This window comes from Narcine bancroftii, chromosome 4 (genome assembly GCF_036971445.1).
Source record: "Narcine bancroftii isolate sNarBan1 chromosome 4, sNarBan1.hap1, whole genome shotgun sequence".
NCBI lineage: Eukaryota > Metazoa > Chordata > Chondrichthyes > Torpediniformes > Narcinidae > Narcine > Narcine bancroftii.
Genome location: NC_091472.1, coordinates 291,381,982 through 291,399,366, shown reverse-complemented (window position 1 = coordinate 291,399,366; position 17,385 = coordinate 291,381,982). Strand labels below are relative to the sequence as shown.

The 17,385-nt window shown below is 39.4% G+C and overlaps 1 protein-coding gene across 1 annotated transcript in view; it reads left to right on the top strand.

Moving 5' to 3' along the window:
• Positions 1-17,385, top strand: part of slc4a10a (solute carrier family 4 member 10a) — a 155,040-nt gene that overhangs the window by 113,895 nt on the left and 23,760 nt on the right. The window contains exons 17-19 of the mRNA XM_069935401.1: positions 4,584-4,745; positions 7,464-7,715; positions 10,965-11,033. Coding sequence (XP_069791502.1) covers positions 4,584-4,745; positions 7,464-7,715; positions 10,965-11,033 — 483 coding nt within the window. The remainder of the gene's footprint in view (positions 1-4,583; positions 4,746-7,463; positions 7,716-10,964; positions 11,034-17,385) is intronic.

Genomic DNA, 17,385 nt, shown 5'->3' with positions numbered 1-17,385 from the left:
ATCGGAGGTTCTGAAAACTCTCCACAGAGTTTGAAAATTTAAATTCAAATCAGAAATTGAGCTTCTCTAAATTTAAACGTGACATCATTTAGCCAATGAGCATGATTAGGCAGAGCATCATCCTTCCATCTGAGCAACACTACTCCCAAGCCATAAGAGAAGTAAAAGCTAATACATACAAATCAGATGCCATTCGAGTTTTGCAACTCTCTCCAACAAACAAGGCAGTTAAGGGATTAGTCTTAAAATTCACTTTAAAAAGTACTGAAAAAGTTTGAAATATTTCATTCCAGTATTTTTCAAGACTCTGGCATGTCCAAAATATGCAATAATGAAGCGTCTCCATTGTTGCATCTATCACAATGAGGATTTGCATCTGCATAAAAATAACATAATTTGACTTTGGACATGTAAGCTCGATGGACTGCTTTAAATTGTGGGAGGGAGTGGCGGGCACATGAAGATGAGGTCTTAACCAATTTGAAAATTGCATTCCAAGTTTCTTCAGAGATTTAACGATGTAGTTCCTGTTCCCAGGCTTTTTAATTTTTATTTAAAGGAGCCTCTCTTATTCCCAACAACATGCTGTGACAGTATATAGATATGTTTTTGGGAGTTAAATTGGGGAAATTTTTTAGTGTAGGTCACATACAAACACTTTCAAACAAATCTTATTTAAAATTAGCTCTGCTAATGCTAGACATGTCGGGGCCCCAGAGCCTTTGCAAAAGCTTTGGAGAATGCCCAAGAGACTTCACTAATGGATTCTTGTTTACAAAAAGACAACAGATGAAAGAACTTGTGAGAGCCGCATTCTATCTGGAGGGGAACTTGCTGTTCTAAGAGGGTCATGTGGTTTTGCAAGCTTGTGGGAAACCCCATTTGGAAGATGGGTTGTGAGTTCTTAGTTTAGCCTGGTCAAAGTCCTTGTGATTCATGCAAGAGGAGAGGACTGGCTGTCTAATGTTTCACTTGAAATAAGAGAAACAAGAAGGAACTCTGTGGTGACCTGAAAGAAAGAGGTTATCATCTGGAGATCCCTGAGGGGGCAAGTTTCTTCGGCAAGACACTGAAGTGATTTAAAAAAAAAGGAATCAGTTGTGGGTGTTGTTAGGTCTGCTTTGTTCATGAATGAGTGAGACAAACACCAGACTGAGTCGAAATCAGGGTTCTTTGTTCTTTATTACCGGATTGTAACACTTGCGACTAACAAGTTAGTCGGAGAATGCATTCTGCCGTTATCAGCAAAATGGTGATTTTTTATACCCTTGGATACATGCTTAGAACATCATCATATCATTACTTGTCCAATGACTAAAACTGTTGCTATCCTTTCCCTGCTAGCTTCCTGCCTCTCAATCCATCAATGTCTCTCTTAAACTGTAAGTACAAGGATGCATTCTGTTACTCCTTAGTACTGGGTGACTCCTTCTCCGGTCCCATCTCATGATGTTTTACCTTACAGTGTCCAGCCTACAACAAATCTCTCTCTGAAAACCGACGAACCTTCCTGAGTGGTAACCATTTACCTTTTAAGACCAAAGCCTGGTGAACTTTTCTGAACTTACACACACATTACATACATGTGCACTTAGAATTAGAAGAGGGTTAAGTGAGGTTAGTTAAGTCAATAGTGATAAGTTAAAGTGTGATTCTGTTTTCATGTTTAAAGATAATTAAAAGCAACTTTTGTTTAAATAACCATTTGTCTTGGTGAATATCTATTGCTGCTGGGTCTTGGGGTCCTCTGGGCACGTAACAATGGTAATAAATGTTAGATATTGAACCATTATAAAAAGGTTTTAAATTAAAAATTACATCGATTAAATTCTTATCAGAGCAAAAAATCTCTAATCTGTAAATAATGAACAAAATTAGTATTTGGTAATCTATATTTAATTAACAGTTGTTCAAAAGAAGCAAGGCTTCCTTTGATGAATAAATCTTTAAAACATTTAATGCCCAATCCATGCCATTCTTTAACAGCTATGTTAATCATGGAAGGTTTAATGAAATTTGTTATACAATTTCCCTGTCCAATAACAAAGCGACCATTTGTGTCTAAGACAACATTATGTTGAACAAAGGGAATTGTTTGATCTATAAAAATTGATACCTTTCTGGATTTAGTCTGAAATGATGTGTCTTCTAAAAAGATGTATATTACACTATTATTTATATGTTTCTTGCAGAAATATAATTGGGATCTTAAGTTTTTTTTAAGCATAAGAAAAATCTTATTTCATTTTATAGGATGATTCAACTCTTTGGCGTTAAAACTAAGTAACTGAATTACTTGATCCATTTTAACTTTTTAAAGAATAAGAAGCTAACAAATAGGGAACTTGTATCAAAGATACTGAATCTGCATCGAAAGTGAAGAAGCTGAAAACAGATGTGATTATACCAAACCAAAACAACTTCAAAAGAAATATTAACACCCCTCCCTCTACACAAAGCCAAAAGCTAACTAATTTACCCATCCCCCAAACAATTCCTGCTGGCAAAACTCCAATATTATAATGAAACCTTGAATGTTTTTCAAACGAGACAAAGCTAATACAGGTTTCCGTAATAAAATAACACATATTGCACCAATTAACGAGAAAAATCCTTGGAGTAAAGAAATCACACGATTAAAATATTAATTTAAATAGTTAATTCAGAATCAAAAATCTTAAATTTTATCAGGTAAATGATTTAATTCAAATAATTCATTAAAAATATTACTTTAAAACCACACAATAAAACACATTAAAAATAATTCAAAACATTAATTCATATAGTTAATTCAGAATCAGGAAGCTTAACATTTTATAAGCTAAATTATTTAAATATAAAGAGCAAACTCTGTTAAAAATGTATAAACACTAAGGCATTAACTCATGTAAACCTTATTCTATTTATTAAGCATTAAAAAATTAAGAAGTAAGTCAGCTGCATAGAATTAAAGAAACAGTTACTCAGAATGAGAAAAAGTTAATGGCAGATATTCTTCCAAGAATTTCTGGGCTTGTTCAATGTTATAAAACTACTTCTTAGAATTGTCCTTTGGTATGATACGAAGACAAGCTGGTAAAAGTAGAGCAAGCTTTAAACCTTGATTGTATTATTCCTACATAATTTTTTTGTATTTAGCACATTCAGATGAGTCGTCCTCGATGACACCAATCTTCTGACCTTTGTAATCAATTCTTCCTCTGTGACGAACTTCACGTAGTTAAAAACTCTTTAGTTTGAAATTCATGAAAGCAGACTATAACTGAACGAGGTGTCTGACTGGAAGCTTGTTTAGGAGTCAACGATCTATGTGCACGATCGATTTCAGGGAGAGTTGTCAGAACTGCGGATCCAAACAATTCAGCCAGAAAACTTGTGAAACATTTAGTAGGCTGGCCATCCTCAGTTGACTTTTCCAAGCCCAGAATTAATAAATTATTTCTTGGACTTCTGTTTTCTAAATTAATAATCTTCTGGGTTAATTTTTCATTAGTCTTTGATAAGCTTTTACAGAGCTTTTGCATAATCATCCATACTTCCATCCAAAGCCTTTGCGAGTTCTTCATTATCTTGAAATATGCTTATTGTGTTCTTCTAAGATTTTTTGAAAAGAATTCAGTTTCACACCCATCTTAATTCAATTCTACATTCATTTTTGAATTGTTGAAATTCATTAGAGGATTCTTTTCTATGTTGTCGAAGCAAATTCATGATAAACTCCAAAGAGACAGGATGATCTTCTTTTCTAGTAACTTTACTCCTTGTAGCCATGTTAAAGACAGTTACAGTCATTAACCTAATTAAATTCAGCAATGAGAAGTTTAAGAATAAGGATTTAAAAAGGTTGGAAACAGTCAGGTAAATTGAAGCAACTTCAAAAAGCTGATACCTCATCAATGGCCGGCAGGAAGTTTCTCCACTCCCCCTGAAAATAAATTATAGCCTCTGCCTCAGTTAATATCTCGGAACAGTGTGCTAACTTCCATTTGACAGTTCCTTGTTCGTGACTTCAACTAGAGAAAGATAATTCAATCTGATGGAAATGATAGAATTGGTTTCATCACCCATGATTCAAACCACCTGATTTTCATTATACTGTAATTGGAAAATTAGACAAGATGTAAAAGGAAAATCAATCTCTTGTGTCGGTTTCATCAAGGAAATTCTGGCCTGTAATCATTTGCTTCTGGCATCACAGAAGACCTTCTTTTAAAATTATTGTGAAATTCTATTTTGAGGAAACTACATTTCTGCCATATCTATTACTCAAGGCAAAAATGAAGCACGAATGGTGACATAAACCATTTGGGGCAAATGGCCTGTTTCTGTACTATATATGTACATATATAGACATTGAGATTTAATACAATATTTTATCACAATTAAATCAGATAAGATAGAGTAACTTTTCTATGTGTGCCCTCTGTGTTATTAATTGTAAAACAACAGATTTATTCTCATGCTGAAATAATAATATAAACATTTAATAAAACCATAAAGTGTAAAGAACGGAAAATCAATTTTAGATTTTAACAGTATATTTAGAATCTGTAAATAGTCAACAATTTTTTTTGCTGTTGTAGCCAACTAGAGACGACCGTGGCTGGCTGATTAATCCTTTGGGTCCCAATCCTTGGTGGACTATAATTGCAGCTTTTATTCCAGCTTTGCTTTGTACCATTCTTGTCTTCATGGACCAGCAAATTACTGCAGTAATTATCAATAGGAAGGAACATAAATTGAAGGTCAGTGCTCTTGTGCACAGTTATAAGATATTTGCAAATTGTTGTGAAGAATCTAGTCCAGTGGTTTTCAAACTGCCCCCCTAAACTCACATTCCATCTTAAGCAATCCCTATGCTACAAGTGCTCTGTGATTGGTAAGGGATTAGTTAAGGTGCTATATATGGCACCACCTACGGCTCCTAGAACGCTTCCACCAGCGTTGTCTCCGCTCCATCCTCAACATCCATTGGAGCGCTCACACCCCTAACGTCGAGGTACTCGAGATGGCAGAGGTCGACAGCATCGAGTCCACGCTGCTGAAGATCCAGCTGCGCTGGATGGGTCACGTCTCCAGAATGGAGGACCATCGCCTTCCCAAGATCGTATTATATGGCGAGCTCTCCACTGGCCACCGTGACAGAGGTGCACCAAAGAAAAGGTACAAGGACTGCCTAAAGAAATCTCTTGGTGCCTGCCACATTGACCACCGCCAGTGGGCTGATAACGCCTCAAACCGTGCATCTTGGCGCCTCACAGTTTGGCGGGCAGCAGCCTCCTTTGAAGAAGACCGCAGAGCCCACCTCACTGACAAAAGGCAAAGGAGGAAAAACCCAACACCCAACCCCAACCAACCAATTTTCCCTTGCAACCGCTGCAATCGTGTCTGCCTGTCCCGCATCGGACTGGTCAGCCACAAACGAGCCTGCAGCTGACGTGGACTTTTTACCCCCTCCATAAATCTTCGTCCGCGAAGCCAAGCCAAAGAAGATGTGAGTGGGAAGAGAAGGTTGAGAACCACTGTTCTAGACCCAATTGTTACTGAAATATTTTACTTGAGAAAAATTGTCATTGGCTCATTTCCTTTGGAGTTATGAAACCGTGCACATAACGAGTCAATTGGGTATAATTAAAACAGTGGTTTTCAAATGTTCTTTCCATTCACATACCACTTTAAGCAATCCCTATGTCATGTGAGTTGGGTGCAGTTTGAAAGCCACTGATCTAGTCCATTACAGTCACAATATTGGCATTTTACTTACTGAAAATTTCCAGAAATATCCTATCTTATTGAGGCAGAATCATATATACCCATGAGGACTTTATTGAGAGTTCTGTCTTCTTTGAATGAGCACCATGATTACCAAACTCGAATGATTTTTAAAGGAATAAAAATTAAAATTTAGTCTAGCTCATTGCACTACCATTATTAAAAATAGGAAACAACTACAGCCACTGTGCCTAGTTTTTCTCAGGTACGCAGCTTTGGAGATTCGGATCCCAGGTGAGAACTGGTGGCCAATGACGTGTTGTCCAAGCTTGCCTCTGACCTCCATGATGAGTGCAAATTTATTTTTTGCAAAAGCAATGTTGTCAACTTGTGTCACTGAACCATCCCATTCTAGTTGTTGAGACCCCCACGTGGTGGCAGGAACTTGTGCAACATAATTCTGATGGAAATTGAGCATTTTATGTGTGAGGAGATGCTACTACTACAACATTCAAATCTATCGAAAATCAACCAGATAATTAAAAGGGTTTTTCTTTTGGGACGTAAGTACTAAAATACTTGGGATGACTTTTTAAAAAATATTAGTTATTTTTGGGATCTGAGTATTACTGATGAGACCACCATTTACTGCCCATCTCTAATTGCCTTTGAGAAGGTGGTGATGAGCCGCTTTGTATTGCTACATTTCTTCTGGTGAAGGTGCTCCTAAAATGTTGGGAGGGGAGTTCCAGGACCTGGAATTAACTATGGTAAATGGGATTAGAACAGAAAGCTGTCATTGCCAAGGGCATGATGGACCAAAAGGTCTGTATCTCCTCTGTACTACTCTGTTTTTGCTGTTTAGCATGTACTCCTGAGTTGTAGTTTCGCCCGAGTGCAGACCCCTTTCCCTGCCCATTCTTCACCTTTTAATTCAGGTGCCTGTCTGAGAAGATAAATGGTTTGGATTTGATATCTCAGATGCCGAAGTTGGATTTTTATCTCTGGTCTCTTTGTTTGGGCTGTTAGGTTATTTGTATGTTTTTTTTAAACTGCATATTACAACTGTACATTTCACAAAATTTAAATGTAATTAAAAAAAAATCAATTATCATAAGAAAATAAGTTATGCAATTGTCAGGGCAGAGAAACCAGTAAATTCAGGATACCTACATGCTGAACATAATAGCTCCCAAGGACAATTTTGGCAGTTCTGTGTGAAATTTCTAGCGTATCCCCATAAGATTTGGCCCTTTGGTGTAATACATGCACAATTAATATCTGATTAAAAATACAACTTAGAGAGTCTTTAATATTAAAATTAATTTGGTGAAATAAATTGCATTCAATAATTCAAAGCATTTGGTCTTGTCCCTTATGATTTTGACACACCTGATATTGACAAGCCTTCAATTTGAACTGTTGCAAGTTAGTATGAATTCATTTGCAGTACTGTTACTTTATGTTCTCTATTTGTGTCATCTCATTTGAAATCTGCGTTAACGTAGATTGGCTAAAATAATCCTGTTCCAATTTCTCTTCAAGCTATTTGAGGCATTCAGAAGCATTAACAATAGTTTATAAAACGATTGTCGTGACAGGCCACTTCCTCCACTCATTAACCAAAAAAAAAGTTATTGTTATTTATGCAGTTGTAGAGTACAAAACTCAAAATTACTGAATAAGCTGCTTCCTTTTTGATATATAATTTGGTATCTGATATATTCTATCATATTTTAATTGCTTCACAGAAAGGATGTGGCTACCATTTGGATCTAATTATTATGTCCATCATGCTTGGAATTTGCTCTATTATGGGTTTGCCATGGTTTGTAGCTGCCACTGTGCTCTCTATATCCCATGTTAACAGCCTGAAGTTGGAATCTGAATGTTCCGCACCTGGTGAACAGCCAAAGTTTTTGGGCATTCGTGAACAACGAGTAACTGGCCTTATGATCTTTATTCTTATGGGTTCATCTGTCTTCATGACCTCTGTTTTACAGGTAATGTCAATCATGTGCTCAGCAATTCAACTCACAAAAATCTGAATTAGTACTACAATGTACTAACTGCTTTACAGATTAAAACATCCCAAATACATGTACATGAAGTGTATTATGTTTAATGAGTGTAATTTTCTGTTAGAATATTCCATTGTTAAGGTATCAAATATAGGATTAAAATAGATAAAAGCATAAGGTGATCTTTTTTCCTTATATGCCTTTTATGGTTTATTTTGTATCTGGGGAAGGGGAAAATACTTTTTATTATATTATTTTATATATATATCTATATATAGATATCTATATCTATATATTTATTGATATAGATATCTATATATATATATAGATATAGATATCTATATATATATAGATATAGATATCTATATATTTATTGATATATATAGATATCTATATATAGATATCTATATATATATATATATATATTTATTGATATATATAGATATCTATATATAGATATATATAGATATATATGCTTTTGAGTTAATCATGGGGAACAAAGGTATGGCAGACTGTCTGAATGACTATTTTAGTTCTGTCTTCACCAAGGAGGACATAACTAATCTTCAGAAAATTGTTGGGGATTGGGAACCTAATGTGAGGGATGGTATAAAGGAAATAATTGTAAGTTGAGAGGTTGTATTAGTTAAATTGCAGGGATTAAAGGCAGATAAATCCCCGGGGCCTGATGGTCTGCATCCAAGAGCGCTGAAGGAAGTAGCCCTGGAAATAGTGGATGCATTAGTGATAATTTTTCAAACCTCCTTAGATACTGGATTAGTTCCAGAGGATTGGAGGGTGGGCAAAATAACCTCACTCTTTTCAAAGGGAGGGAGAGAGAAACCAGGAAACTACAGACCAGTTAGCCTGACATTGGTCATAGGGAAAGTGCTAGAATCATTTATTAAAGATGCAATTGCAGTACATTTGTAGAGTAGTGGTATCATTGGATGGAGATTTTTGAGGCTGTTACCAGTAGAGTGGATGGGGAGGAATCAGTAGATGTGGTACATCTGGACTTTAGTAAGGCATTTGATGAGGTTCTACACAGAAGACTAGTGTACAAACTTAAAAAGCATGGTATAGGAGGTATGATATGAAGGTGGATAGAAAATTGGTTGACGGACTGGAATCAAAGAGTAGGTATAAATGGGTTATTTTCAGAATGGCAGCCAGTGACTAGTGGAGTACCATAGGGGTCCGTGCTGGGGTCACAGTTATTTACAATATATATATATCAATGAAATAGATGTGAGAATAGATAGCAATATCCAATAGCAATATCTTAAAATTTGCAGACAACGCGAAGTTGGGTAGCGGAGTTGGCTGTGTTGAAGATGCTAGGAGAGTACAGAGATTTGGACAAGTTAGGTGAGTGGGCCAAGATGTGGCAGATGCAATATAATGTGGATAGATGTGAGATTATCCACTTTGGAAATAAGAACAGGAAAGAGGATTATTATCTAAATGGTATCTGTTTAGGAAAAGGGGAGATGCAGAGAGACTTAGATGTTGCTGTGCATCAGTCATTGAAATTGGGCATGCAGGTGCAGCAGGCGATGAGAAAGTCGAGTGCTATGTTGGCATTCATAGCAGAAGGATTTGAGTACAGAGATCCTGCTACAGTTGTACACATCTGGAGTACTGCGTGCAGTTTTGGTCTCCTTATCTGAGGAAGGACATCCTTGCTATGGAGGGGGTGCAGAGAAGGTTCCATGATACCAGGGATGGATGGACTTGGATATGAAGAAAGGTTGGATAGACTAGGCTTGTATTCTCTGGAATTTAAAAGATTGAGGGGGGATCTTATAGAAACATATAAAATTCTTATAGGGTTTAGACAGACTAAACACAGGTAGACACTAGACACATGTTTCCAATGCTGGGAAAAACCAGAATCAGGGGTCACAGTTTAAAGATAAGGGGGAGGTTTTTTAGGACTGAAATGAGGAAAAATTTCTTCTCTCAGTGGATGGTGGATCTATGGAATACTTTGCCACAGGAAGTAGTTGAGGCCGGTTCTTTGTCAATATTTAAGAGTAGGTTAGATTTGGCCCTTATGGCTAAGGGGATCAGGGGTATGGGGAGAAGGCAGGAACCGGGTACTGATCAGCCATGATCATATTGAATGGTGGTGTAGGCTTGAAGGGGCAAATGGCCTACTCCACCTATTTTTCTATGTGTGTATGTGTATGAGTATATGGTATGTGGATATTATACTGTATGATAAGAAAATGTCTTGTATTGTTTGCATATATTTGCTTGAGTCTTTTAAAATAAAATATTGAAAAAACGCATGAAGTGAAATTGCTTTTGGGTCATGCAGAATAGATGATCATGAATAGGGAGCTTTTGCCAACCCCTGCTTGATTTGTCTGGTTGTGAATACTGCCACTACAGGTGTAATAGACTTTTTTTTAAAACGCTTGTGGAATTGAGATCTATGGGTAACCAGCATTGAACAGGAGATGAGGTTATCAGCCTTGATCATATTAACTGGTAGGACAAGCTTCAGGAGCTGATTGGCCTACTGCTATTCCGATTATCTTGTATTTTATAACTTGTAGCTCTTTTGATATATAATGTATCAAGTATAAGTGAAGACTAACACATAAAGCTCAAAGTGAAAATGGAGTTTTACTAGTGATAAAATTTTGGAGTTCTTTTCCAACTGGCCTAAAACCCAATTGTGTGCCTTCACAGTCACACATATGTACGTGCATTATTTAAGTTGGGCCTGTGCCCCTAGTTTGCAATTCTGTAGCCTCCACCCACATTTCTAATTATAAAGTAGGGTGAGAACAAAATAATTCTGAGTAATTACAGAAAATATTAATCTCATCAGCTGAGTTCCATGACCTATTTCTGATTTTAAGATACTTTTGTTTAATCAAATGAAGAACTACTAAAGTCATAAACCTCAGCTCCATGATGATATTTCTGCTCTTGGCTTCAGTCCAGACAAGCCCAATGAATGGAGATTAGATACTGAGTTGACAGTCAGGAGAATATTCATCTAATAGTTACTCCCTTTTCACTGGGAGTGACTATTAGATGAATATCAACAGTGAACAATGAACATTTCACTTTGTTTCATTTCCTTTCAGCATGGAGAATGTGATTCAAATTACTAATGTACATTAAATGCTTGGGCCTTGTGTAATAACTATTAATACAAATGACAGTAGACTAAAATTAAGGCAAGGTAACATATTTTCTCTTTTGTTTTAGTTTATACCAATGCCAGTATTGTATGGGGTATTCCTATATATGGGTGCATCTTCTCTAAGAGGAATTCAGGTAAGATTCCTTGTTTTTATGCATTTCTAATTTTTTGAAAAAGAAAATCTGATCTGTAAAGATGTGTTAGTGATGAAGAGTTATTCCAGATAGAAAGTTTAAAAAGTGCACAACATAAGCACTGGCTTCAAAATCTGTCCCAGAATGGATGTGGCAAATACCTTGCTTCTTCTCAGGTGCTATTGTTAATAATGAAAAAAAAGTAAAAATTGTATTTTTTTCTGCAATTTTAATTACATTGTTTATTTTCTGCATTGAGATTGTCAGTTTTGATTTAGTAATTTATAATATGCATTCACTTTTTTACAGAAAAAATGGATTGTAAATATCCTGTTATGTTACAGCTGGGCCTTTTAGCTATTCAAAATGATTTAATATATTCAATATTTAATTGTGTTAAATTAAGCAGAGAAGCAAATGTATAGTGACTGGTTAATTGATAATTAAAACGAAGCTCTACAATCATGGTTGGTCATTAAATCTTAGATAAAGATCTGATCAGAACTTACCCACAAATTTTTGGAGATGATTTGGGATGAAAAAGTGAACAACTTGGGCTTTTAGTGGTGGCAGGTCTCAGCAATATCCCAATCAAAAAGTATTTAAACCTGAATTATTCAACTGAATACCACCTGCACCCGGCAGGTATTAGAAATCTGGGTGAACAAAGTAATTTTCACCCAGGCATGACAAGACAAGATGAGATAGCTGTTACAGACTCCTCTTCTCTGCCAAGATGTTGATGACTTGAATTCAAAGCGTTTATGAAAAGCTTTGAACACAGTATTGAAATTATCGCATATTTCAGCGTATAAGTGGAGTCATGAAACCCAAAAAAATGCTCAAAAAAGGGGGGGTCGACTTGTATGCCGGATATATTTTTGAGTCCTTAAGTTCGGCTCAAAATCCAATCCATGCTGATTTGGTGCACTAGTCGACCCATGAAAAACCAGATTCGCTGTACGCTGTACGCCAACCCATGAAAACCAGATTCGGCTTATAAGTCAACCCTTGCAAAACCAAAAAAACAGACTGACTGTAACAGATTTTCATTGAGATTTTTATTAAAAGCAACAACACATATAGAACACTTCAAAATCACTCTCACTATCGTCGTCTGAGGCAAAGATGGGGTCAACACATCCATACTCCCTCAGTTTAAACAGTTATCATATGGGTCCCAGTCTATATCTGATGAGGCAGTTTCAGTTTCGTCATCAGTGACCCACAATAAGTAATCTAACGTGCCATCCATTGCACAAGAGGTACCGCATTTTTTGAATGATTTTTTACAGTCTTTATTTTCTTGCCTTGAGCAAGAAGTTACACAGCTCATCAAGTGATGCAGCAGGCCTTTTGTAAACGACTTTTCTGCACTCCACATCCATGTATTCCATTCCTCACACACGTGGCCTTTGAATGGTTTGTTCAAGCAGATATTGAGAGGTTGCAATATAGACGTCAAACCACCCGGGATAACCACCATGTAAGTATTATGTAGTGCTATTCTAATTTTAGGGTTCTCAGTTAAGTGGCTACAAAACATATCCCAGACCAATAAACTCCATTTTTTCTGTAAACCACCTGGCCGCTTGTTCCACACATTGTCTATCCATAGACAAGAGAAAATGTCTAGAGAAAATGTTAAAAGAAAAGATGAAGGAAAGGTAGGAAAAGGCAGAACTTCTGCATTTGTATGTCATTTTTGTAAGAAAACTGGTCATATGATTGCAAATTGTCGAGACTTGAAAAAGAAAAGAGAAAAACAGGTTTTAGCAGAAGCATGTATTCAAAGATAAGCGTATACAGAGCCGTTGTCATACCCACACTCCTGTTCGGCTCCGAATCATGGGTCCTCTACCGGCATCACCTACGGTTCCTAGAACGCTTCCACCAGCGTTGTCTCCGCTCCATCCTCAACATTCATTGGAGCGCTTTCATCCCTAACGTCGAAGTACTCGAGATGGCAGAGGTCGACAGCATCGAGTCCACGCTGCTGAAGATCCAGCTGCGCTGGGTGGGTCACGTCTCCAGAATGGAGGACCATCGCCTTCCCAAGATCGTGTTATATGGCGAGCTCTCCACTGGCCACCGTGACAGAGGTGCACCAAAGAAGAGGTACAAGGACTGCCTAAAGAAATCTCTTGGTGCCTGCCACATTGACCACCGCCAGTGGGCTGATATCGCCTCAAACCGTGCATCTTGGCGCCTCACAGTTTGGCGGGCAGCAACCTCCTTTGAAGAAGACCGCAGAGCCCACCTCACTGACAAAAGGCAAAGGAGGAAAAACCCAACACCCAACCCCAACCAACCAATTTTCCCCTGCAACCGCTGCAACTGTGTCTGCCTGTCCCGCATCGGACTTGTCAGCCACAAACGAGCCTGCAGCTGACGTGGACATTTACCCCCTCCATAAATCTTCGTCCACGAAGCCAAGCCAAAGAAGAAAGAAAGAAGTATTCAAACAGTGGAATTTAAGGAGAGCAGAGGTGCCAAACCAGGTAAGGAGGTCATGGATGTTTTCAAGTCTTTTGTGTCAGGGCTTTGTCTCAATAAAGGAGGGAGAACCACAGGTTCCAGTTAAAATTCTTAGAGGTACTGCGGCTGCTCAGTCATTGTTGTTGGAAAGTGTTTTAACTGTGGATCAAAGGACTGACACAGGGGAGACAACTTTGTTGGAGGTGAGTAGAGTCAATATCGCTTCACAAGGTTGTGCTGAATTCAGAATTAGTCAAAGGACCTGTTGTAGTAGGAGTAATTCCAAAGTTACCCTTGCAGGGCGTCTCGTTTTCGTTGGGGAATGATTTGGCAGAGGATAAAGTTGGGTCAGTTTTAAAATTGACAAATTGGCCTAGTAAGGATGGGGTTAGAGAGGATGGTGAGATATATCCTGCATGTGCAGTAACTAGGACATGAGACCTTATCAATTTCAGTCATTATGTTAGCCACAGAAGTTCAAAACTTAGTGATTTTATTGTTGGGAACCAAGCAGTCTATTCCATTCACTTTACATTGCACCGCCCTCACCATTTCAGGTCTGCTTTTGTGGCCCTTACTTTTGCATGTTCGCTCCCTCTAACCTCAACCCTTCACGTGAGCACATTCACCAAGCAGTCATATTCCTTTCAGATCACTTGTGCCTGCCCTCACCCTTTTGCGTCCGCCTGAGGAGTAAGCTGCTCTATTGCACTGGAGCTGCCCTCAACTATTTGGCTCCGCCACTAACCCTGGCCCCGGGTGCCCACTCTATGGAGCTTCCGACAACCTTTTTCATGGGTTTCCACTCCAGCAGCCTGAAGGGCAAAGCCCTTGATGCCTCTGCCGCTAACCCCAGTCCCGGCCACCCCAAGTACCAGAGCCGCTGGAGCCTCAGGTGCTGATCCCGAACTGCCAATATTCCATAGATCCTGATGCCTCTGTCCCCACCAACATCATTCTGGCATCCACACCAAATCCATCACCAGTTTCCACACCAACCTCAGCTTCTGCAAGGCTGTCTCCTGGATCCCAACGCCTCATTTTCCACTTTACCCTTCTCTACCCTTCACTCCTCTCCCTACTCACCTCCTCATCCACTCCTTTGAGCTCCCTCTTTCTTTGCACCCCTCACCCTCAGATCCTCTCATCTTCCCCAAATCCTCTCTGACTTCCCTCTTACCTACCACTTCCACTGCTTCACCTTTCCTACTTTCCATATTCCCCTGATCCCTCCACCCTCTCTATTCAAAGAGATATCGCTCCCCCATCACTTTTCAGCTTTTTTTTAGCCTCTTGTGCCCTGCGCTCTTCCCCCCCCCCCCACACCTTTTTATATGGGTGCCTGTCTGCTTTTAACTGATACCTTGATGAAAGGTAGTTCCATTATTGTTGCATAATACCTGTACTGCATTTAGAATATAACATACATGAAATTCTTTAACTTTTGTCTACCGTAAAGCCTCTTTGTCCAGCGCCCCTCACAGCACCTGGTGTTCCGAGGTAGTCTCCCCTCCAAGTACTGACCAGTCCTGACCCTGCTTAGGTTCTGAGCTCAGACAATCTCAGGCTATTCGGTGCTGTCTCAGGCACAAAATATTGGTGATGTACCTTTATCTTTTTAAAGAACTGCATGACTTGCTGAGTTTCTCCAGCATTTTTGTGTAAGCTACAATCGCAGCAGTTGTAGATTTTTGTGTTTAACTCAACTCTTTTGAGGTCCATTTGCGCTGCCCTCACCCTTTCAGGTCCAACTGAGCACCAAGCTGCTGTACTTCTTTCAGCTCTGCTTTCACCTTTTCATGACAGCTTGAGCACAAGACTGCCATATGCCTCAAAAAGTGTGGGCCTCACCCCCTAACACCCGCTGGTGCATTAAGCTGCCTTGTCGCTTCTCTGACCCTCACATGTCCAGGGGGGCTTGCACTCCTTCGCCCTTTCAGGTTGCTTCCACCAGCCTCAAACTTGTAGGTTTGGATTGAGCACAAGGTTGTCTTGACCCTTTCGGGTGCACTGGTGTGGCCCTCTCCATTTCGGGCCTGCCTGCTTAGCCCTTGCCCTTTCAGGACCACTTGAGCATGTCTGCAGTATACCTTTCATCTCCGCTTGCTTAGGCCCTCATACTTTCAGGATCACCCACGCTGCCCTTAGCTCTTTGTGTGCGGATGAGCATCAAGCAATCATAATCTTTTCAAGTTCGCTTGCTCTGCTTTCACCCTGTAATGTGCACTTGAGCATCAAAATGAGCTGCCCTCAATCATTTGCAGTCTGCTTGCAGAGTCTTCACCCTTTGAGGTTTGCTTGCGTTGCCTCATCTTTTTAGGTTTGCTTAAGCACAATGCTACCGTATTGCTTTTCAGTAAAAATAACGCTGGAGAAACTCAGCAGGTCAAACAGTGTCCTTTATGTAGCAAAGATAAAGATACATAACTGACGTTCTGTGCTTGAGTTCTTCATCAAGAATGGAAAAATGTCAGTTGGCAACCAAACAAAAAGATAAGGGGGGAGGGGTGTGGGGAGGAGCAAGGTCTCAAAGGCAGGAGCGCGGTCCTTATCTCATCAGTGCAGATGGCGCGGTCCTCACCCTTTCATGTCTGAGCATCAAGCGGCAGTCTCTCTCAGCTCTATCTCTATGGCACTCAAACATACAGATTCACTTGCAGTGCTCTCACTCTTTCACGCACTGATAAGCACCACGCTGCCGTATTCCTTTCAGGTTTACTTATGTTATGCTCACCCTTTTCGCGACTGTTTGAGCATCAGCTGTGGCACAACTTTCTGATTCGCCTGCGCTGCCCTCATCCTTCACGTGAGCCTGAGCATGAAGCAGTAGTGTTCAACTGTGCTGCGCTCTCAATTGAAGTCCGCTACAGCACGTCTGCAGTATTCCTTTCAACTGTCTCCACAGGCTTCATATTTTCAGGTTCTTTTGCACTGCCCCTTGCTCTTCCTGTGTCCATGAGCACCAAGCAGCTATATTCCTTTCACATGCTGCCTTCATTCTTTCGAGTTTGCTTCATCACCAAGCTGCCATATTGCTTTCAGTTATGCTTCCGTGGCTCTCATACTTTCACATTTGCTTGGGAACCAGGCTGTCAGTATCTCAGGATGATGCTGGCTGCCTTCAGGAAAGCATCTGGTCTGGTCTGGTCTATCTGTTTGCTGAGTACTAGAAACCTGTACTGACCAACTTACCAATGTATTCACAGATATTTTCAACATCTCACTCTGGGAGGGCATGGTATTCACTTGTTTCAAACAGGCCTATATTGTACTGGTGCCCCACAGTAACTTGTCTAAAAGACTACCAACCAGTGACACTCATATCCACAGTGATGAAGTGTTTTGAGTGGCTGGTGTTGAACCTTATCAGCTCCTGTCTGAGCAGTGAAATGGATCCATTCCAATTTGCTTACCAGATCTACTTAATGCCATCTTACTGGCTGTACACAAAGCCCTGGAGCACTTGGGCAACAAAGATGCATACATCCGAATGCTCTTTATTGACTACAGTTTGGCATTTCCTCATAACTGATCAGCAAACTCCAAGACCTACTGCACAGGTTGATAGTTTTGTTAGGAAGGTATATGGTGTTGGTCTTCATCAACCATGGGATTGAGTTAAAGAGCTGTGAGATAATATTGCAGCTATACAAGACCTTGGTTAGGCCCCACTTGGAATACTGTGTTCAGTTCTGGTCACCTCACTAAGGACAGAGGGTGCAGAGGAGATTTGCAAGGTTGCTGCCTGTTTTGGAGAGCATGCCTTACAAGAATAGGGTGAGTGAATGAGGTCTTTTCTCCTTGGAGTGAAGGAGGATGAGGGGTGATCTGGTAAAGGTGTATAAGATGATGAGAGACATTGATCTTGTGGATG